Below are 24,046 nucleotides of genomic sequence, written 5' to 3'. Positions count from 1 at the left end.
AAGCTATGCCTTCGACCGCTCTCTGGTGGATGTCTTTTGAAACGTATTGTGCAACACAACAAATTTTCATTGCTATGGTAAGTATTATTTTTCGTGTTTATTCCCTAATAAAGTATACAATAAAATGTTTATGAGGTAGATATAAATTCAAAATTTTCCAGTTTTTGTTACTTAGCATGGAAAATTGTAATTTCGTAAAAAAAAGCAAATCTGTTATGTTGACCTCCTTTAAGGGAGGAATGGTTTTTAATGGAGTAGTTGTAATGTCGCGTTCATGGTCCTTGGTCGCGTTTATCATGAGATGAAGAAGGAATAAATTGGTTCTCGCCATGTGTTTCCTCTATCTATTATGATTCATTGTTCAGAATTGTAGGTGCTATCATTTATCTTCCAACGCTCCACGATGTACAGTGTTCGAATCGTTAAAATGTCCCTAGTCACCCAGTCCATTGAAACGCAAGCAATTTACTGTTGAGAGAGAATTTATTCTAACATTATTTGTCCAATGTTATTTTCGTAAATAGCGTAGTTCAAAATACGAGCAACATCTATCTACGGGACCGATGTAATGATGTGTAAGTGACTTGATGTCGCTTGAACCACTAGATTACGGTAGTTATAGGTGATAAGCCCCGTAATAGCATCCATATGGTACCCAAGTGACTTTGCTTGCCATTTTCCCGTCTTCTCTACGTCTACGAATGTAGACTTTTTGAAAATTAGTGTATCCTAGTAAGGATAATCTGAACCACCGTGGTATCTATACGCTTTTGATCTTTTCCGTTTCCATTTTTCTTTCGTTATGCTTAAAGAAATTTTTAAGTGCCTATTTCCCATTTACTTCTTGAGAAAAATCACCTAATTATGTGAATGATTATTTTTCCTACGCAGTAGTTTATGGTTAGTTCATTTAACGAATGCTTATTCCTAGTAATTTAGAGTTGATTTAATTTGCCAGATATTGCAGACTCATGAAGACCTGAAGTGGGTGTGGTAACATTTCACATTATTATCCTAAGTTTATCACTTTTCTGATGTATACTCTCGATTCGAGATTTGATATGTCTTATTTCATATTGGGAATAATTTTTCTCCAGAAGGTTCCATCACATCTTGGTGTAAAAATGAAAGATTTAAATAGTTTTTGTTACATTTATTTAACAAGAGCAACCTGTTTAACCAAGTTAAATAACATTTTAGTAAACTTTCAATAAAATCAACAAGCAATGATAAAATGTTTAAGAAAGACTCATGGCCTGATAAGTTTAGTTTTATGTGAGTCCGATTGTATTGGCTCTTCCTCAGATTCATCCTCGTAGCTTTCATAAGTTGAAGAATTGGGAGGAGCACTAGGTGCAGCTTTCTTCCTCACAAGAGGAGGCCGCCTGAATATCTTGCTGGGCTCCATCTCCGATGTCACATCAACGTTACAGTCTGGAGTCTGGAAAACAAAGTACATAATTAGTCAGAAGACAAAAGGAAATGTGAGAAAATCTTACTTTGACCAGAAATACAAATCACTACGTCATTGCACCAAATATTAGGAATCCATGAAGTGGTCTTAAAATTTACGAATTTAGTTCAACACCTTTATGCTGTCAGGAGGCAATTTCCAATGTACTTAATATTAGATTCATATAATTTCCTATGTTTCATTAAATATCTCTTAAATCACCAAAATGCTGTAGCAAGTAACAAGCTTTTCAAAAAGTGAGCAGAATCAGACAATCCATGAAGGGCCTTCGTCAGGGGCGGATCCAGGATTTTTTTCTGGGAGGGGCGCAAGCAAGGCCGTATTCAGGATTTTGTTCTGGGTGGGGCACAAGGATACCTCGTAACACAAAACGAACGCAATGATAATGGGACCGTATTAAAAATCTAGCATATTTTTGAGGGTCTGGGGGGGGCACGTGTCCCCCCCTGGATCCGCCTATGGCCTTAATGATGGTATATTAAATATCCTTGATACATCCATCAGAATTAAGAAACTTTGATAACAGTGTCATTAATAGCATAATTTGGCATTTCAATTCCAGAAGTCATTCTTAGGAGTTCATACACTTCATTCCACTTCTTATGCATCTATAGAAATGACTGTTGAAGAATTAAAACTCACTTGGTCTCCATCTGCTTTGAAGGATGGGTTGTCATAATAGTGTTTTCCAGGCACTAACGTCTCTGCTTTAACAAATGTGCCATCTGTAGCTGGGAGACCAAAGGCATTGTTCTGAAAGTGTAGCCTGAAAGAGAATATCCAGGTGTTAGCTTTAAATTAATTACAAGTGTTCAATTGTAAGCTCCTAAAATTAGAAACAAACCTGACATCAAATACTCCAGACCCATTTCTTCTCTTGTAATGGTAATAAACTCCACCAAGGACTATGGTGAGAATGATGAGAGCAATCACTATTCCAGCCACAGGAGTGCCACTACTTTCTGAACGACTGCCTAAGTCATCTATAGAGCCAGGTAGTCCAGAGTAGCCCTGTTAAAAAAAGTAATTCAGAGTTGAGATGAATACATCTCTAGTTCTTAGATTAGAAAATGAGCATCCATTCATAGTAGCACCAGTGTCATGCACTGCATATCTAACAACATTATAAATCTTAAATATTCAGTATTTTGGCTGCCAAAAGGAAAGCGATAATTTGAGCACTAACTGAATGATGTGACGGTAATTTGAAATATATGAGGAAGTGCCAATTATCGATGTGGAATCACCCTGCCTGTCACAAATATATTGAGATAGCACTGAAACTGGTACATGGTTAGCTTTGAAGATTGAACCATGGAGCCAGAGTAGTGTATGCAAAACTTTTACAAGGATAAATTGGATTGAAAACCTAATTTGTTTGAAACAAGAGTAGCTAAAGCATATGCATCAGTTACCATGGCAGTTTCAGTTTTCCTTATACTCTTGTCTAGTATCAGCATAATTCTTGAACTTCAATTCCTCAGCATGGAATATAATAGCTGATTAGATGTTGCAAGATACTTCTGAGGAAGTCTTTAAATGCATTGCTATCATATACACTAACAATTTTTTATGCGGGTGACATTTCCAGTATTATGAAAGCTTTTATTTGAAAATTCAATTGAAGCTTCCCATCATACGTTCTATCATATGGCTAAGTACTAACCTTAGCAAGCCCTCCACTGCAGAGTCGCCCAATAGCAGTTGTATTACCACCTTCACAAAGACACCTTGGTCCTTTCTGGGCAATGGTGCATATACCATCACATAAGTGTCCGGAGCATTGGTTTTTTCCTGAAGAAAAGTTTTTAAGGTTTACTGTGAAGAAGTTAAAATTAAATATACATATCTCTCAATTCAGAAATATGCAAAGGTTTCTTACTCTTTGGCTGTCTAGACTGCTGCAATAGTGCAAAATGCTGAATGTCTACAGCTTTCATATCAATGGTGTCGCAAAGCATTGGAGGGAAGCGCCTACACTTAGTAATTTTTCCAGACCCAGCCGTGGACCAGAAAATATGATCTTCAAATAGGGAGAGGCCAATTGGATGATGAACCTGGGAATGTGATATGATGAAGTTTCCGAATTAGAGCCAAAATTCATACCAACTTGATCACATTGTGAAATGAAAATGGAGTAGGAATTCCAAGCACTTACTTTTTTCCGAAGCAGCAGCTTTCTATTTGCACCATCCAGATCTATACATGATAGTGTTTGTAATTTCTGATCAACCCAATACAATCTCTGCAGAACATGATCCACAGCCATTCCACTAACCAAATTCAGATTACCAGAAACCAATGCTTGATCCCTCCCTACCTTACTTCCATCCAGACTCATTCTCCAAATTTCACTATCAGCTGATCCCAATATCCAGTTAGATGACTGGCTCCAGATGAGTAATCTGTACAGAAAATAATGCACCATGCATGATCCAGTCTATTGATAAAATCCCAGCTAAACTCTCCATAATGTCAACAGAATTTAGTACAGTCCTCTCTCTTATTCAAATTTCCATAAAAAACAAACCCTTGGAATATTGGTTGTTCCAAAGATGGCAAAAGGAAGGAAGAGCAAAAGCCATACAATTTTTAAGTCAATTTCTAATTGTTAAACCACATGCTTAATGTCAATAATATTTTTGTATCCAAGTGTCTTTTTTAAATACACAGCCGATTAATGAATGGGACATTACGTTAAGGACCAAAATTTAAAGCATTTTTTGTCAAAAGAAAAGTATTTAAAAAAAAAAATAGAAAGTCTATGGTAACATTCATGGATCCCTCCTTAATGAAAGGCCATAAGTTCTAAGTTTTGACAAATGGCATTCCCAACTCAAATTGCTGTTATTAAGCTGTGAAAATCTGCCTGCCAGACCAAATTTAAATATGTACATATCTGATAAACTGAACAGTGCCTGTTACTGACCTGTAATTGGGTTCTACAATCATGCTGGTGATAGTGTATGGAGCTATAAACTCCTTCAAAGTGATGCACTTATTCTCATCCATATTGCACACCTGGAATAAGATGAAAAATTAACAATTGTCGACAATCAAGAGAGCATTGCTTTGATGCACAGCTTACTTTTATCATGGTATTCCGATTCTTCTCCACCAAGTAGACATTTCCAGTAATCCAGTCAACTGCAAGTTTAGTGGGGTGGTTCAGGCCTTTTATGTCATTCCTCTTACCATCGGTCACATTCAGTCTACTCAGTGTATCACCTGTAAAGACAATAAAATTATTACTTCTGGGACTATACAATGTGTGGTGGCTTGAAATAATCTCACCACTTACCTGAGATCCAATATATTTGCTTTTGTTGAATATTGAGATCTAATCCAGAAATGGGAGTATCTTGCTGCAATGCTAAAATATCTGTATATGATAGGTCATGAGTGGCTCTCCTTATTTCCCCCCCAGTAACATATATGTACTCCAGAGGTGATCCTAGATAAGAGATTTGTGTTACGCCTCGAAGGAAATTAGCAATTTAGATTACTTCAAGTGGGAAAATAGCATTGTAACCTATACGCATTTTCACACCGAGAGCCCAAGGTTTTATAGATCAAGTATATTTTACTTGCCTTCTGCCTTACAGGACACCCTGTCTGATCGCAACTGGAAACCATCAATACAACCACATCTAAAACTACCATCGGTGTTAGAACAGAACTGGGAACATGGACCATGGCCATCATCAAATTCACATTCGTTGATGTCAACGCAGGTTTTACCATCACCAGTGAGCTTAAATCCATCTAGGCATGAGCAGGCAGGTCCTGATGGAGTCTTTTGGCATACACTGGAGCATGGGTTGTTAATGTTACAAGATGACTCTGTAAGCAATGTAGACAACATAAATATGGTAAGTGGATGTTATGTAATTGTGCAATATTAAAAAATTTGTAATGAAATATTGCATTTCTAATGCCATGACTAGGTGTTCCCCTCTTACTTCCACCACACATTTCAACCTGTTCCTCCAGGTTATAAACATCTACAGGTTTTTACCATGCTGTAGGAGGAATACTTTGAGCATGTGGGTCATCATGAATATAAAGTTATGGAATAATATATCCTTATTGTATAGATATTCCATATCAAATGACCATGTAATGGATGCATATTCAAGCATATAAGTCTCATCATAAACTTACCACATCGTCCACCTTCATCTGACCCGTCAGCACAGTTTGACACAGAGTTACAAACCATTGTGTAGGGCAGGCATTCTCCCGATGAGCAAAGAAATTCTGTGCAAGGTTCAGCTGAAAAATTTAAGGCAGCACACAATCACTCAAAATTAAAAACAAATGATCTAGCACGAGGGTTTAACTAATACCAGAATAAATGGGAGGTGGTGACCAAAAGAGGAATACATTAGAAGCCCGGCCTAAGATATAATTGTTTAGGATCAAATTGCCAAAAATCACCAATGTTCAGTGAATCATTTTCTAGTCAAACTTGGAAAACATAATAATGGAGGGGAAAACTAACGTGGAAGCTATAGAAGTTTTTTTAACTATGACAAGAAACAGTCTATATTTACAAAATTATAATTTTTCTATACAAGATTATCTACCTGTAGTTGATTCCATTGATTCAGTTGCTTTCCCTCTGTTTCTGGGACCAGAGGCTGGCTGATTGGTGCAATGTTCTTCATCTGAGCCATCGTCACAGTCATCCACTCTGTCACAGACCCAGTCCTTTGGTACACACCGACCATTGTCACATTCAAATTCACCATTCCTGCAACCACAATCTTCTTCATCTTCGTAATCTGGACATTCAGCAGTTCCATTACACCTTGAAGTAGATAAAACCATTGCTAGTAAAGATATTTTATAAAAATAAAAGTTTCCAACTTTCAACTCCCAGGTCAATGCATATGCTCAGCATATTAATCAAACATAAGGGCAGTCATAATCCACTTTGAGACATTCCAATGATGAAATTCCTCACCGAGAATAAAATAAAATTAGCCTGCAAACATCAGTCAAAATAAATAATCTTCACTATGACCAAGTGCAGATTTTGGGGCATTGTATGATGAACTAATGGGATATAGAAATGGATAAATTAGAGTTAATTAAATCTTTTCCATATTTTAGAAATATGAGTGCGTTGAAATTGGCACATTGTATTGAAATTGCAATTCCAATATTTTCATACCTATAAGCCAATTTTTAAATTAAGTAAAAACATCATTTTGAAATTATAGTAAGTAACTTACTTGGCTGAATTGGGTAAACAGATGTCAGAAGTAGGCGAGCAGAAGAAAAATCCATCAAAACATTCAGGGGGTTCAGTATGAGCTTCAGTTACAGTTTCACATGTCTCATCCGAGCTATCTCCGCAATTATCATGACCATCACATACAAGCCTTTTATCAATACAGAATCCATTTGAGCAGGTGAATTCTTTTGTATTGCAAGTAGTTTTCCCTGCAAAATAAGGGTAAAGTTTTCACAAATGTAATGAGAGAAATCAACATTAATATCATTGAACATTTATTATAGTTTATCTTCCTGGAAAGGTAAAACAGACTCACAGCTAGGACAAAGTACAGAGAACTGACTTATTTAAAGATTCAACTCAGTCCTATCTATGAATTAGAAGAGAGGTTAAATCATGTGCAAAATATTTGACCCATATTAATGGTCAAGGCTAGCAGCAATTTTTTCTCCACACAAGGGTAGCATTTAATGTCTTGACTGCTACTACAAAAGTGGAAGTTTCAGCATTTGTCAGAGGTAGTTTTTCACCACCTATGATATGTATACGAGATTCTGCATTTAGTATTGAAAGGGTCAAATCCATCTTCAGTTATGTACCACAGGTGTCTTCATGATTCTTTATGAGTTGTGAAGATCTTCAAATGTGCTTTAAAATTTCCAAGTGAAATTATATTCGATTCTGATTTGCCAAGAAAGCATTAAAAAAAATATGTAATTCACTATTTAGCCATAGATGCATTACATAATTATGTTCACTTGGCATGAGGCTGAAAAGGTTTCGGAAATTGTAGGCATGAGCCAATTCTGATAAAAATATGGTGCACTTTAAAAAAAAAATTTCATGAAAAGATACCATAATCTGTCCTACTTGACATGTCCACATGCTGATCATAACTATTAAGTGCAATATTATTGGTTGTTAAGATAAGATTGGTGAATTGTTAATCTAAATACATAGGTACTTACGTCTGCAAAGGTCATGCTCATCTGAACCATCAGCACAGTCTATTTCACCATCACACTCCCAAGAAGATGGTATACAGGTACCTGAGGAACACTGGAAATCCCGCTCCGGTGAGCATGTTACTGAAAGATAAGTGAAGGGTTCCAGCAACAAGTGAACTATGAGAGCTTCAGTGACAGAAGTACAGGTATGTGTATTGGCACTTACCTCTTTCACACACTTCCTCATCTGATCCATCAATACAGTCTTTAACAGAATCACATTTCCATCTACTGCTGATGCACTCGCCAGAAAGACATTGAAATTGAGTTTCTAAAAAATATAATAAGTAAAGAAATTTACCATTACATCAACAGGGAAAGAAATTATGTGACATTGTATCATGCAGGATTATGTTAGCACCCAAAAACTGCCAATGAAGCAAATAATTTTAATTAAAACCACAATACTGGCAATTGAGGGATTGAAATCCTGTCATAATAGTTCTTGCTAGCCTTTTTTTTTTTTTAATGAATTTTTGGTAAAATATTTTCATTACGTATTATCATCATCATGTAAATATAATGTGCAGAATATTCACTTGTTTTAGTTTTGCTTGCTTTTTATTTGAAACGTTTGCTAGTTCTCTTACTTTCTCTCTAAAATAGTGGTACATTGTTTAAGTGCTGCATTCTTGAATATGTGTTCATTGATCATCTTGGTGACATGATTTTAGGGAACTTACAACAAGGAATTCATTTCAGCTGGTTGGGAGTTTTGAAGGTATCAATTCCACTATAAATTATCTTTGCATTAAGAACATCCACATTTGTCTATCCAAATAGCATATGCATTAGTGCAGGTGGCTATGGATATCAATTTGCTTTACATTCAGTTTCAATAATTGACAGATAAAATTACAACGGAGTAATTGCAATCATTATGAGGGAAGCTTTACCATCTCACTTAGTAATGCTGAATGTCAATGATTCGATGGAAGAAAGTAATGAAATACAGTACCTTTAAAATCCTTTAGTTTAGCTAGTTGAGAGAAAGGTGACCAATACTTATTAAAATTCCACTAATACCTTCATCACATAATTCCTTATAGCAGTTGTGCTCATCAGAGTTATCATCACAATCAAAGTGATGATCACAGTGAGCAGTTTCTGGTACACATTCTCCATTTTCACACGTAAATTCTGATGAGGAGCAAGTTCTTCGGCATTTTGTCTCATCCTGTCCATCTTCACAGTCAAACTTCCCATCACACCTACAAAATAAAATGCACATTATGAATATTGATGCATAATTATTTTTCATCTTCACAAAGACAAAATTTAAATATCCATTGTTTTCAAGGTAGCACAACAGGGTACACAAAAGGAAGTTTCTATAAAGACTATTGCTTTAGCAAATACACAGCATTTATTAAATAAGCTTCATGAAGTAAGAATGCAGAAGTTGTAGCCTGTTTTAAGTGTTTAAGGGTGAAGAATGGAGAAGGGGGAAAAAGCCGTGAAGATTGCACAGCATTCCTTGTGCATTAAGCCAGACAATTTATAGCAAACCAATAACAATATCTTTCTCTTAAGGAGCTTGCAAAAATGCCTATTTAGAATATACAATTGTTTAAAGGTAGAGATGAAAATTATTTTTCATCTGATGAGCAAGCATTAAAACATAATTACCTCCACTGCTCAGGAATGCATTTTTTATCTTCCTTACAAAGGAACTCATCAGATCGACAACGAGTGGGTGCAACACAGGTCTTGTTGTCCTTAGCAAGGACCATACCAACTGGGCAGAAACATTCCTGAAAGAAATTTCAAGTTAAGTCTGCACCATAAATTTAGATTCCATTCATCACTTATAACCAAAACATTCAAGCTACCATTTTCTTTAGTTCCAATAGGCAAAGATGACTGCACCCTCCATTCCTATTTAGGCACGGGTGGTCCGTATCCAAGTGAGGTGTTACAGCCACCAACTTACGTACAGGAAGCTCATTTCCACCTGTGAAAAGGTTTACAAAATCAGATGGGGAATAGATGAAAGTAATAAATCCCATTTATCTCACTTACCCAGGTTATATTTTTCTGTCTTCATGGTCGAGTGATATTTGTCAGACCAAGACAAATGAACACTGTGCGAGCTAGTAAAAAATATTTTTGATCCTAAAGATGTCAGGTCAACTGGGGGATGAGACAAAGATATTTTCCAAGCATGGCGATCAAGACCATCCACTGATGTGCTCTCAATCCTATGAGCAGCAGGATCAGCCCAATACACCCTGTGCAGGTCACGATCATAGGTGAGAGGCAATCCCTCATCACCCAAAGACTCATGCACTACATGTATCCTGCCTTTTCCAGTCATAGTAAAGCGGTCAATATAGGCTTTCCCATCAACTCCAAGCAGGGAGACAAACATTACCCTGTGAATCAAAATGAAAATTTAAGTAACCTGTAAAGTATTGTTCAAATACATGTATTATAAGTTGTGATTTAGCCAACTACCCTTCCTCTGGGACAACTGCAATATCCATTGGTCTCTCTCCAGCTAGGTCTTTCAAAACTACACCCCTTTCATGATTGGTCATGCTCAAAACTTCAACCATCTTCCTTTCCGAGTCACACCAGTACAAGTTATTACCAAGGTAATCTGGAAAAAAGTGAGACTTCTTTATATTTTTATTTCTTTCCAAATTCAACAGATTGGGGCATTTTACGTCAGGGGGTTTAAACTAAGAAAAATAAATGATCATGAACACCCATGTCCTAGATAAGGGCAACTCACCCAATCAGGACTTAAATTTTATATAAATATACATCTGAGATGTCAAACTATATTCATATAGCACATGAACCCACCAAAGTTAAACCCATGACATTCAATTGAAAATGTTGTCACTTAGATTTCTCATCTTAAGTGTTTTCTTGTTCACGAAAACACTTGTTTTCATGTACAAATCCTTTTCACTTTTTCAATGGTTGCATGTATATGATAAATGTATTTGATAACCTACTTTTACACAATTACTATGAATAATTATGTATGACAATTATAGTAAATAGAGATGCATGAGAAACAAAATATACCACCAGGTAATGGAATTATGATTCATTTCAAACTTATTTGGCCAATAAGTTTTATCTCTGAGTGAAAAACTACTTTAAATTGAATTTAAAAAATGTCTAACATATTAAGCATTTAAATTTTGAAGCTGAGATAATCTGCTAGACTTAACACTGTTGTATTCTCAGGTAAGGCTATAGTACCTACGGCAATTTGATTTAAAAGGTTTTACTTGTGCTAAGACTAAGACATGTTATAGCTTTTGAACCACTGATACAGGTATACAAAAGATGTTACATATACACAACATTCTCTGTTTAATACTCACCAAAGTCCATTCCTTCAACCTTTCCAAGTTGTCCACTAATTAAGGTTGACATTGATAGTGTTTTAAGGTTTACCTTCACCATCAACTTCAGAAAGTTGTCACAGACTATTACACTGCCTGAAAAAGTTCACAGGATAGGAAGTTTAGTAAAACTGCCATCTTAACAAAACTACCATTGGTTTTGGTCATTGGCAGATCCAGGATAGGGTCAATGGGGTGGGGTAGGGGACGTCACCTCCCAGCAATAGTGTGAGTCCAACCAAAGTTATCATTTTATCAAGCGAAAATTTAATATCTCCTCCTGGCCCCCCCTCTAGATCTGAGACAGGATCGAAATTTGTCAAAAGAGTAAAACGGACCCTAATTTTAGAGCTAATTAGTAGGCATTTTAATTTATTAAAGTAGGTAGATATCTGAAAATAATACTTCATACTTTTGTACAAAGCGGCAACCTCCAAAAATTAAGTTTTCATCTAGCATGTGTTTCCAGCCAAAGGGGAGGGCTATAGTCACCTTGCCCTCCACCCCTCTCCCCCCATCATAGATCCACCACCAATTTTGGTTGAATACCCTGACAGAAAATGTGAAAAAAAATTACAGTTTTTGCTGTAGAACCTAAAGATTTCTAATAGAAATAAGTTCTCTAAATGCTTTGAGGGCATGTTCTGGAGTTTAACATGGGTGCCTCTTGTGTTTGATCAGAGTTTGTCAGATGCATTATTGTAACTAGTACATTGATTTTGCGAATTAAGCTTGAATTGAGAATTTGAACATTTTAATGCATGTAGAAGTGTCTGTGGTTGTTAGCCCATAAAAGGCTATATAGTTGACTTAATTCTTAGTTAAGTTATAAGAGCAGCTTATCTAGTTATAATTTTCACAAGCATTCAGTAATTTCATTTGGTTCTTAGAGGGAAAGTTTTCTACTTGCGCAGTGACCTAACAGAACCACCTTAACTAAGTCTTTGGGCAAACTTTAGTTTAGAGCACACTTTTCGTTAATATACTTTTAAATGTATATAAAGATTTCCAGCCTTCCAAACATTTCTACTTACCCATATGAGGTGAATATGCCATGGAATCAACATTTCTAATTATTTGCAGAGGGACCTCAGTTTCCTCCAGTCTTCCTAGCATCTTGTATTTTATCTTTTTGAGGGAATGGCCATTACTTACTAAAACAATGGATGGAATATTTGACATATCTGAAAAAAGTAATTTGGTCTTTAGTTTGGCTGCAAGAATGAACAAGGAAAAAAATATCTGAACATTTTCAGCAGTACCTTTGCAGTGGTGTTTGTCATCCGTAAGTGTTTTCTCCAATGGACAAGCACAAGTATACCCACCATTAGGAGCCAAGAGACAGAGGTGACTGCATTGTGCCAGTCTGCATGGATTATGAGTCTTGAAAAAGAAAGTCATAGCAATCATGATTTAAACATTACACCAACAATAGCCATCATTGTCTACGAGACCTGGGAGAGGATATTAATTGCTCCATTATTATATTTATCAAATTCCTATTTCAATGAGTCATGCCTATGAAATAACAAGAACTTTAAATATGTGCCAGAAAATTGTGTATGCATATTCCTTTTCAATGCATTTGGAACAAACACTTGAAATATAAGGGAATGTGACCTCTTGAGGCATCTGACATATGTATTTCCTGGTTCTTTTTGTTTTCACCCTGTGTATCAGTTATGCAAAATAATTCAAGAAAATTAACAAATCTATATCTTCTTAAAATCACTATGGCTCGCTAATGGAAAAATTTCAATATTCAGATGACTTCAAGTGCCATCATTGAAAAATTAATAAGTAAAATTGAAGATGTGGATGTTAAATCAACTCTTATGTAGATTGCAATTAATATGCAGCTCCATTGTCAACCAGTACTAAGTGCATTGAAAATGAACAAAGAATATTAACTATCCATAAATACTCACTGGAGGATGAAGAGCTTGGTGATAAATGTGAACAGCAAAAATTAGTCTCCTATCTTCTGCTAACAACCCCTTCCGATCTTTGCCAGTAAATTTGTTGCATGATTGGAGACCTCTACCTTCCCAATCACTCCAGTAAATTGAATCCTCAAAGACATCAATGGAATATGGATGTTTTAAGATTCCTTTCAGTATTATCTGTAAATATAAAGACAAATATCATTAAGATTCCAATTAACTCATCCTGGTAGAATTTGCCTTAGCAGTAGCTTTGTAATTAATGGTGGGGATACACGATGACACTTGACCCATATGAAATGTCTTTTGTACCAGAGGAAGGCTTACACTTCATGTGGATACATGTCTTCATTAAATCCCAAAGCTAGTAAAAATTAATATTGGAAGATGGTAAAATACCTTAAGGTTAATGGTGCAAGCTTTATGTTTCCAGCTTTTATGTCTTTCAATTATTAAATACCCTAGACAAGCAAGTACACCTATGCTTGGCAATGTACCAAACAATGAAGCATAAACTAGGAAGACATAATAACAAACAATTACACAAGAAAAGGTTGTGCCCACTGCAATTTTTGTTGGTTTGAGAATTAACACAAGAGGCTTCCTTCCTCCCCCCTTTTGTAATCAAACTGTGCATAAAGTAAGTCTGCAACATATTTAGAATGCTTTGCATTAAAATCTGAAGCTTATCAAGGACCAATCTTAAAATTTGCAAGTTCTAACAGTGCCCTTAACGAGTCAAGATAATAAACTTTTTAAATTTGAAGACAAACTTACCCTCCTGTCAGTCCCATCAAGTTTTATGGATTCGATGATCATCAATTTTGCATCAACCCAATACAATCTTTCAGCAGGGTAATCCAGAGCCAACCCATTTGGCCACTGAAGATCTCTGTCTACAAATGCCACAGGATCACTACCATCCATACCAGCTCTTGCTATCATTGGTTTTTGCCCCCAGTCAGTCCAAAATACATATCTGTAATGTGAAGAATAGTTGTAAGTGACCTATGTTGTGCAATTTATACTAGTACATAATTACATATTATGATTTATAATTTTGGGGAAATAGGGGGCAGGTGCCCCCAAAACCAATTTTAATAGAATAATAACCCATAAAAAAATTCTTTCCCAACAATCTGTTTTAGCATAACAGCTTCCTGACGCCCCATCGATCATCTGATTTCATGAGCTAAAGTAGCATAAAATGCTATTTTTAGAGATGAAAATATTAAAATTTACTCTAGAGGAGGGTTCCAGCCCCCCTTACCCCCAGGTCATTTCCCCCAACATCATCCTGGCTATGCCCCTAATAATAATTAATCAGAATCTCACCCCTGCTGTGGAATAAGTGTAATTCCTCTGGGTGAATCCACATCTGCATTCACTAGAACAGTGCAAATGTCTCCATTCAAAGTGCAGACACCTATGTGATGTGCTTCAGCATCAGTGAAGTACAAGTTTCCAGCCAACCAGTCCACTGTCAATTCTTCTGGAAGGCTGAGGCCTAGAAATAAAGTCAAGAATGTGAAAAAAATTAATTCTTAATAAAATAAATCTTGGCAGAGAGTCCATTTTTGATCAATGACTTCAGAAATCATTAAGGAACAACTGCAAGAACAACAACCCCCAAGCACTCACCTGATGTTACAACTGGCTCTATCTCTGATCCATCAATCTTAGAACGCATAATTGTTTCTTCTCCATGGTCAATGTTAGTCCAGTATACCCTATCTCCATCATAAGCTACACCGATACACTGAGTTAGCTTTCGTTGAATAGGGAAATACATCTTCGTATCTAGGTAGAGCCCTTTGATTTCACGCCGAGTTGTGAATATAAGTACTGCATCAAGGCCTGGAATATTAGAGACATTTTAGAGCCTTGCCTGAAGGTAAATTAAGAACTATGTATATCATTTCAATTAAAAGCATGTATGCCATCCTTTATGCAAGTGAGTCCTCAGTTTTAGTTTGAATACTTGATCCCGTCCCAATGTCATCTAATACCAACTTTCCTTTTTTACAGTGCATTGGAATTCTAGACTACACCAGCTATATTGCTAAGATTTCATTGCATAGGCCATTGATTTTAATATCAAGAACAGAATGTAGTTGTTAATCCATTTTTGATCCATGGATGGATTAAAATTACATTTACAATTTTCATGGATTAACAAAGTATTACTTTAATTTCATTAATAAGAATTACGCAGGTGGAATGTGGTCAATTATATGAATAATCCAGGAAAATCTAGAGTAGATTACAGTTTAAGTCTTATTTTTGTAGATGGCTATGCTCTGCTACAGGCAGATATACATCAAGAGAGGGAAAATTTTAACAAAGAGGGATATGCTTACCCTCTGCTTTACATGATGAATTGTTTTTATCCAATGTGTAGCCCCTTTCACAGGAACAAATGTAACTTCCAGGGGTGTTGGTACACTTCTGGCTGCATCTTCCATATTTCTTACACTCGTCAATATCTGAAATCAACCAGGATGGATTACAAATCAGCCACCAAGGTATTGCATTAATAAATTCAGAAAATGCACCTACCTTTGCACACTTTCCCATCAAGCCTATATCCTTTCGGACAGATACATTGTGGACCTGTTGGCTCCATCACACATGAATGACTGCATCCAAACTTATCACAGAGATTGGACCCTGAGAATTAAAGTTAATCATTAAATTCTACGTATCAGAAAAACTGAATTTTTAAGATCAACTTATAAGTTTCCTTACCACAATTGCCACCTTCATCTGACCCATCACTGCAGTCATTTTTGCCATCGCACATTGATTTCAGTGGAATGCAAGAGACAGTGTCATTACATAGGAAGAATCCATTTGCAGTAGTACAATCCTTTGCCTTCACATCAACACCTGATAATTCCAAAATAAGAGAAAAATGTTACTCCAGTTATCAACAGAAATGTATTTCATTAATTAACACGTTCACTTCTGGCCTCTCTTAGCACACCATTAGTCTCAGCTACTTCATTGCCAATTATATGATGTGAAGGACGTGGTAGCACACAGACAAATGCACAAAAAAAACAAACTGAAAGGAACCAAGTATTAAAGAGAAAGGAAAATAAAAATTTCGGTGCAATGGGTAACTTATCAAAAATCTATGGCAGGGCATGTGTTAACAAAGAAATTTAAGTTAAAATTATGCATTGTAGGGAAATATTATACTCACGACAATTCTCCTCATCACTTCCATCAGTGCAGTCTTTGGCACCATCACACTGCCATTCTGAGGGGATACATTGCTTGTTTTTGCATCTGAATCCATCACAGTCAATCTAGAAACCACATTCAAATTTAGAACCTTTTTCTAGGAACAGGAACAAAAAAGTAACACAAAGTTATGAAAACCAACCTTTGTTGAACAGCCTAATGTTTCATCACTTCCATCCAAGCAGTCTGTCTTTCCATCACAAACCCAAGATTCTGGAATGCAGATATTATCCAAACACAGCCACTCTGATTTACCACACTTAGCTGGAGGTGGTGTGTACTAGGGGAGAAATGTTTAATCATTATACCAGCACCCTCACATTAAGTAGCATTCAGGGGAAGGATTTTTCATTATTTCATTGATTTCTCATTTCATCAAAATTGCTATTTATATAAAAGGCTTCTTACTTGGAACTCTGAACAGGACTGCTCATCAGACCAATCACCACAGTTGTTTTCTTGATCACACAAGTAGTGATGGCTTAAACAAATCCCATTGTGGCATCTGAACCAATCAGGTCCTTCACAAGCTGTGGATTTAAATGATAAATATTAGCTAACACCCCAGAAGATTATGCAGTACGCACCATTAAAACCATTCCAATCTCCTGGTAGGATATCTCATCAAACCATATTTGACATTTTGACTGCTGCATATCGTTTAACTGAAAACTAACCTGTATATATTAAATAAGATTTCCAGATGATGCGATAGCAAAACTAGTCCCAAATTAGTCACTTTTAGGTAACTTGAAGTAGGAACAAGATTCCTATCCATGCTAACCCTTGAGAGCAAAGAAAATCACTAGGGATCCATAGAGCCATAAAATGCAATAATTTGAATAAAAATATGCATGCTAAAATAAAAGGATTGATTCACAAGACCCATCAGCCTATCTATGGTACTGTAAATCTACCCATTTATAGGCACTAAGAAAACCGCTTAACACTAGGAATACCGGACTTGACACCCCCCCTAGAACTACCGAATGGAGTCATTTTGACTCCTACCTTATAATTGTTTATTTTTGCTGTTTATGTCTGTTTTTATTGATAGATTGCATTTGTTTATCATTTTTGTTAATAATAGCAATATTTCAGGCGTCGTTTTAACAAAAAAATATATTTTTTTAAATGCGAAATTCGACAGTGTTGCTTTGAAATTCTTTTTTCTTACATGTTATGTTGTTTTAATAGAATTATAATGGAGGAATTGGATAAAATAGCAAACGTAGACTTTTCAACACATTTTATCATATTGTTTGAATGATCAAAAATATTACTTAGGCTACATGGTAGTTGGGAAGATAATTAAATAAAGCAAAAAAATGCAGTTGATACGCCACGCATTTGTCTGAGGTGCTTTAGAGTTCAAGCATTGCCGTTCATTTTCATTGCCCACACAAAGACTTTTGGCAGGTCATACAATTCACAACTGATAGATTATTTTTGCACTTTGGTTTTGCCGGGAAATAATTTATTTGCAGAAGCCCGTCAGAAGAATCTGCGGCATTGGACACGCAACACTTTTATCTACATCTAACATGAGGATCAGCCAACTCTGTAACGAGCTTTTTCTAAAACGTCTTGCGCGAAATGTTTTAGGTAGTCTCATTGTACACTATCCATGAATACCTGCTAAGTCGGGAGTATTTTCCAACGAGTAGATAGGCTATCACTGAGTAGACGTTCTTGTGGTATATTTGTGATTTCATCTCTTTTGGTTCTTCTATTTTCTTTTATTTACCTTTCCCACAATTTCCCACCCTGGATTTTTTGCTGTTCAGCGAGTTTGACTGAGGTAAAGTAATTATATACAGTAACATTTCGCCCTTTTTCAGAAATGGCTGCATTAGTTTCAGTACTGCTAAACGGCAATCTGCATGAAGTGAACTACCTTTTCCAACATAAGGGAAGGCATTTGCAAGATATTTGCTCTCTTTGTCAACAGGTAGCCAATATTCATGGCCGTATTTGTCCGGATTAGAAGGAATGTACAGAGTGAAATATACCTAATTACACTGGGAAAAAGTTGTTCATCAACTATAATGTACGGACCAGGTTTGTAACAAGCAATGTAATTCTCTATGAATCTGTCGTACACTATTGAAAAGAGGGCAAACTTGACCGTTTTGAGCCGCTGGAATCAATTAGATTTCTCATCAACTCTTAGACATAGCAAAATGTTAACAAACCTAGTTCGTAGTAGAAAATGGTCTTCCCCAGTCGTTTGACCAAATACTCTCAATAGAGTAATCATTTGTACCTGATATTCCTCGGGCATAAAATATGGCTATACATGCAACTAGCTCCACATCGGAAAGTGTAAAATCTTCGTAATTTTGCTTGCGTGGTTCCACAATTGTACATCGCTTTATGTGAGTCCGTATAAACGAATCGATAAATAATCGTATATAATACCTTTTTTGTAACTACCCATGAAAGGGAAAGTAAATGTAAATTACTGCTTATATTTCGCACGCGTTTTGTCTGAATCTTCAGACTCACTAGAAACGTTTTGAGGAATAAAATTCTCGACTTCGTCACAGCCGAAATGATCTTTTGTTTCGCGTTCCGATTCACCTTCCGGTATAGAATGCAACATAGATAGGACTTCTTCACGCTTTCGCCTACTTCTTCTAGCCATACTCCCAGTCAGGAAAAATGAAATCCTTGCTTCATAGGAGTTTTGCAGTCCACTCGAGAGTTCACTGGATTCACTAATGCAAAGGACAGCGCACGGTTTTCCTGTGCGGCACCCGGCAGCCAGCGCTGTCAGAGCCGAACGTGCTAGGACAGTAACTTTATTTCATTCTACTGATTTATTTTCCTGGTTCATCAGTACATCAATTTTTCTGGGGAATCGGTATATCAGAGGAACTTTTTCATATTTTAAAATCAACTTCCACACTGTCAAGGCTGAAATAAAAGTGCTGCAGCGCAATGCACAGTATTAGCGGGCGGCGAGAAGGAATTCGAAGGGGTAACGGAGGAGGGACAGACACAACGGATTCTAAACACATGGATTTGAAAATGCTATGAATTGCATATTCACCACTTTATCGCAAGGTAAAATAATATCAGGACATTCACATAGTTTGTAGATCCAAACACAGATCCGTAAAATAAGAAATGCTTTCAAAGTCTCGTAAATATGGGCCAAAAAGAAAATAATTCTATATTTAAGACTTTGATTGATTTAAATTAATTACTATTGACATAAGAAGAGATAAAAACTTGTATAAATATTACTATTTGGTGAAAAGACAAGCAAAATACGTTAGGGAGTCAAAATGACTCCCTTTGGTAGTTAAAGGTAAATTTTGAAAAACGTGCACTATTTTATTTTCTAGAATTACTTTGATCGCAAAGCCTTATTTTGTGACGAAAATGAATAAAAGTCACGGAATTTCAGGCCGGAATTCGGAAAATTTTAAACAGGGCAGAGAAATAAAAATGGCGAGGAGTCAAAATGACTCCATCGGTAGTTCTAGTGTTAATAAAGGAACTAATTTCCTGAAATGCAGGCAACCATGTGTACACTTGACAAGAAATGAAAGACTAAATTTTGTCCAAGCCTAAGGCTCTAGAACAGGGGTTCCCAAACTTTTTTGTACCACGCTCCCCCCCCCCCCCCCCCGCCCCCGGCGACTGATCACCAAGTAGTCTACCACAGTGGCACAGCGTGGGGGTGGTTTCGGGGGATAAACCCCCCCCCCTAGAGCTCAGAGAAATTTTTAAGTTTAATCTTTATTTATTTTACTTATTTGGATCAGTATTAATTATAGACTAGTGTTAGGATTTATCAAATATCCATCAGAAAGCCGTAAAACTCTGCATTTTAAACCATTATTCTTCAAATTTTTCTGAAGGAGGGCCCCCGCAACTCCTGCGTACCCTGGTAGGTATGCAATACCCCGACACCCGTAAGTATTAGTTGCGCCAGAACCCCCCTAACCCAAATTCCTAGCTGCGCCCCTGGTCTACCATATGGTATTTGACAGAAGACATTTTAAGACTGGCAAAAAGGCGCCTACCGTTTTTTAAATCTTAATGTTTAACGGGCTGGTTATCCGTGATTGTGAGGGATGCAGAAGTGACTCCCTTTTTATCCGCAACCCTGTGCGCATTTTTTTTTTCCATGGCCGTAGCGAGAGGGAGAGGCATGAGGGTGCAAATTCCTCACCCAGAATGCTAGGGAAATACGATCTTAAAATGCCCCCCCCCCCTCTCATAACGAATCCCCTTCCCTCTTATTTCGCCTAGAGTTTTTTCTGGCAATGGAATGTTTTTCATTCCACATTCTCCTTGAAATTTCAATGGGAAATATTAATTAAGATTTTAATCAAGGATGACTCGTTTTAAGGCCCGAATCCGCTCTTGGCCGCGATGACACCAGGGCAAGGTCTGAGAGGGGAGGAGGTCAAACCACCCCCGGAAATGCTTGGGATATACATTGTCTTACGCCAACCCCAGCCCTAAGTCAACCACTCCCCCTTGAGAATCTATCCCAAGGTGGCCCAATTAAAGACTGATTTTAGATTAAATAAAAAATAAGTCTCATTAGAATTTTTCTTAGAAACGTTAGAAAATTTTGATATTCGCCGAAACTTGATACGCTTGATTGGTAAGAAGCTCCCGACTATTAATAATTCTTCTGAGCTTACGATAGGCGGGATGCTTTGCAGCATTCTTGTCTAATGTAAATGAAGCTCGGGATTGTAGGAGCTCAAAGCATTGAACAAAAACAATGATTGAAAGGCAATCTACAAAAATAGTAAAATGAAAAAAATTATCTGTGCACGAACAAAAAAGCGCAATCTCGATCCGATAGCATAAGACCTCCAAGAATAAATTGGTGTTTTAAACGATAAAAACAGTCTCGTTAGCGATAAAATACAAAAACTCTAGAAGCACGTTACTCATCTTTGTATACACTTCGACCGATAGCACCACAGATAGTCGCGATCAAGGCCATCGTAAATAAACTTGTCCCGGTCGACGTCCGAATCCTATATATTCTTCCTCTTAAAACTTTCTCCATCGGACGCCAGATTAAATAAGATTACTACATTGAACTTAGGCGAATTTCATCCTTTGTGTATACAATAACTGCAGATAATATGAGAATATTTTTTTCGAAGACAACATTTCATTTCTCTTGCCTATCTCTAGATATTAAAAGAGGAATTTGCTTTCAAAGTGATCAAGTATTTTTTCAAATATGAATGGTTCTAATTAGAACATCAAAGATTTAAGTAATCTTTTCCGTACCTATCAAGAACAGGACCACTTATCTCCAATAGACGATCCCTTGGCGCTACGCAATTTTTAATAGGGTTTTCATTATACCCGTTTCAGCTAATTCCCCAAGATATGTACCCCTCTCGTAATGAACAGTTTTTTCTGGCTGTGGCCTCATCCCAGACCCTATAGAAAGGTATTTCAGGCGTGATGCCTCAAGGCATTACGTGATTGTGTGATGTCAATAAATTAGGCTTTAATCCTAAAACAAAATTGAATTTGTACTACGCGGAGCGGTACTCTAGTCGCTGCCTCCTCACGATGCAAAGCCCTATCGATCCTAGATCCCTATAGGTCGCCAAAATATGACGTTCGGTAGAGAAAGCTCTTACACCTCATAATTTCACAAGCATACTTCACTATTCTTGAAAACATTTAAAACGCCTGCCAGAATTTCAACGCATAGTCACGAAATTAGGGGCAATTGTTTGCCAAATTTATTTTTCTTCTCGCACGAACCGTAACTAAAATTTTAACCTTAGCGTAGGGAGAAAAATAGCTAATCAAGCATTACGAAGTTATTAGGAAGAGGTAACTAAGGACAGTGAACCACGATCCTATCTTCGGAAGTAAGTTTCCTATTCTTATTTAATCTCGAGAAAACTTATCAAGCGGCGCAAAGCCTGTCACTGTTTGAGTTAATTTGTTGATCAAGCGTACTCCGTGGGAGCACTGATGATTAGATATGCGCTGAGACATTGAGACAAACCCAGTAATCTTATGGACTAAAACAGTCAGTGAAATTGTAAACACGAAAGGCCAAACTCACAGTCTTCACTTCCGGAGCATGCCGCTAAGAAAAGGACCACGATGAATGCTAAGTTACAGGCTCCATGGCTTAGCCACCACAGGTTGCTCCGCAATCGAGGGGTGTTTTGGCCCATTGGACTTCCGAGATTGCCTCTGCAGAACAAAAGGAAGCAATGAATCATGAGACAAAACATAGTAAAAACAAACTAACTAGTTAGCCCAGTCATGGAATCTGAAAGCCGCTTGAGTGCTGACGAAAAATTTTCAATTTATTCACCAAGGCATAGGATAGAGGCTGTTCCGTAATATGAAGCAATTTGGATAAAATTGCTTAATGTCTACGAGAACTTTGTTCTAAAAAAAAAAATGATTGCGAATCGACGTGACCAGAACAAAACTTATAAATACAAAATTGCGGCGGTATATTCATAAAATCGAAGCAAATCGCTTATTAGTAACTGCACCATTAGAAACCCTGATGAACACCTGATTCATGAGCCGCATACAGAAGGTCCCGGGCCAAGAGTCGCGGGACAAATCTTCACCCTCATACCATACCGAACTATTGGTAACGTAAAATGTACGCTTAGAAGGGCTATGGCTTCTCTTATCTCTGCCCATCAACAATCCGTTGTAAATTGAAAAAAAACAATAGCCATGAGACTAGAATATTCAGTTATGGTATCTACTTTTTATCGAATCGGGAAGAAAAAGTCACCAACCAAATAGGGATATAAGGAATTAAGAAAAAGTTACTCTAGGAAGACTTAATATTTTATGGTAAGACCAGGAAGTTCGTCATCTTAAACCCAACACAACAGAAAGGATTATCGCAAAGACCATCAATGCCCAAGGATTCAAATGTTTGAGAGTTTAAGAAAACACTTGTGTCGAGCAACATTTACAATTCTATTTTTAAGTTAAGGATAAAGTAACCGTTCCATGCATAGAGGCACACACAAATACAAATGGTAACTTTTATCCATAATTGTAGCACTAACTTACCCGGGTAACGTCTGACAGATCACAATCAAATACCTAACGAATAAAATATTATTTAACTCTTATTAATCCTACGAGGTTTCATCGTACAATTGTCCGCCAGAAGCATGCACTACCAAAACTTTCCCAGTTAGATGGAGTTCGCCCGTAAATTACTTCCGTTACGAATGAAATACGGCAGGGTACTACAGAGAATTAACACACGCATGGACTCACTTAATCTGGACAGGATTCAAGACTTACATAGCAAAATGTTTCTTAAATCTTACGTAACGATATTTATCTGAAATGGTGCGTAGGAGGAAGTAACGAACGCCTCACACCTACTTCATGCATAAAATTCACTCCCTCGAAAATGTACACTGAATATAAGCACATATCACTCTGTACTGCGCCACAATATATTATTGGAAATATCTTCGTAATTAATTGCAAAGCACACACATGCCCTATAAAATCATCAATTTACTTTACAATATGCGGGATGAACCACAAACTAAAAAAAAAAGCTTTATGACAGTCTAGGAAATATTCTCACTAACCTCGGCTTCATGCGAATATTCACAGCAATTCCTCGATGCTCCGAAGGTGAAGACGACAAAATCCTTACAGCGAGAGCACCAACCCTAGATGGTGCGTAGCTTCGAAGCTCAAGGGCCGACTGAGAGGGCTGACGTGCTGTGTACTCCAATTTATAGACACGGACACTC

The 24,046-nt window shown here is 36.9% G+C and overlaps 1 protein-coding gene and 1 long non-coding RNA gene across 2 annotated transcripts; one reads left to right on the top strand and one right to left on the bottom strand.

Annotated features, from left to right (window-relative positions):
- The first annotated feature begins 15 nt into the window (after positions 1 to 15).
- LOC124156047 lies at positions 16 to 5,395 on the top strand. Its single transcript, XR_006864257.1, has 2 exons — positions 16 to 77; positions 5,080 to 5,395. It is a non-coding gene; the product is annotated as an uncharacterized LOC124156047 (long non-coding RNA).
- On the bottom strand, positions 1,139 to 24,045 carry LOC124156045 (vitellogenin receptor-like). Its single transcript, XM_046530345.1, has 35 exons — positions 23,879 to 24,045; positions 22,354 to 22,487; positions 16,689 to 16,810; positions 16,423 to 16,560; positions 16,240 to 16,345; positions 15,780 to 15,920; positions 15,591 to 15,701; positions 15,392 to 15,517; positions 14,673 to 14,888; positions 14,367 to 14,538; positions 13,809 to 14,010; positions 13,017 to 13,211; positions 12,351 to 12,471; positions 12,123 to 12,272; positions 11,068 to 11,184; positions 10,181 to 10,325; positions 9,746 to 10,098; positions 9,556 to 9,677; positions 9,353 to 9,477; positions 8,750 to 8,934; positions 7,890 to 7,994; positions 7,685 to 7,804; positions 6,715 to 6,925; positions 6,064 to 6,287; positions 5,639 to 5,749; positions 5,066 to 5,317; positions 4,776 to 4,928; positions 4,563 to 4,702; positions 4,404 to 4,495; positions 3,633 to 3,879; positions 3,357 to 3,531; positions 3,141 to 3,268; positions 2,319 to 2,485; positions 2,117 to 2,240; positions 1,139 to 1,441 (listed from the first exon to the last, which is right to left on the bottom strand). The coding sequence occupies exons 1-35, from the start codon at positions 23,887 to 23,889 to the stop codon at positions 1,250 to 1,252; spliced, it is 5,433 nt and encodes a 1,810-aa protein (XP_046386301.1). The 5' UTR covers positions 23,890 to 24,045; the 3' UTR covers positions 1,139 to 1,249.
- Between the last annotated feature and the right edge of the window lies 1 nt (position 24,046).

The sequence above is a fragment of the Ischnura elegans genome, chromosome 3 (assembly GCF_921293095.1).
Source record: "Ischnura elegans chromosome 3, ioIscEleg1.1, whole genome shotgun sequence".
NCBI classification, from domain to species: Eukaryota; Metazoa; Arthropoda; class Insecta; order Odonata; family Coenagrionidae; genus Ischnura; species Ischnura elegans.
Note: the sequence above shows the minus strand (reverse complement) of the source record. Positions and strands in the feature narration are given on the sequence as shown.

What these genes read in the sequence shown, in the direction of transcription:
- LOC124156045 (XM_046530345.1), bottom strand. An exon ending in AGTCCTGTTCAGAGTTCCAA is followed by an intron (nt 16,561 to 16,688) that starts GTAAGAAGCCTT and finishes TTTCTCCCCTAG; the next exon opens with TACACACCACCTCCAGCTAA. An exon ending in AAGTGATGAGGAGAATTGTC is followed by an intron (nt 15,921 to 16,239) that starts GTGAGTATAATA and finishes TGGAATTATCAG; the next exon opens with GTGTTGATGTGAAGGCAAAG.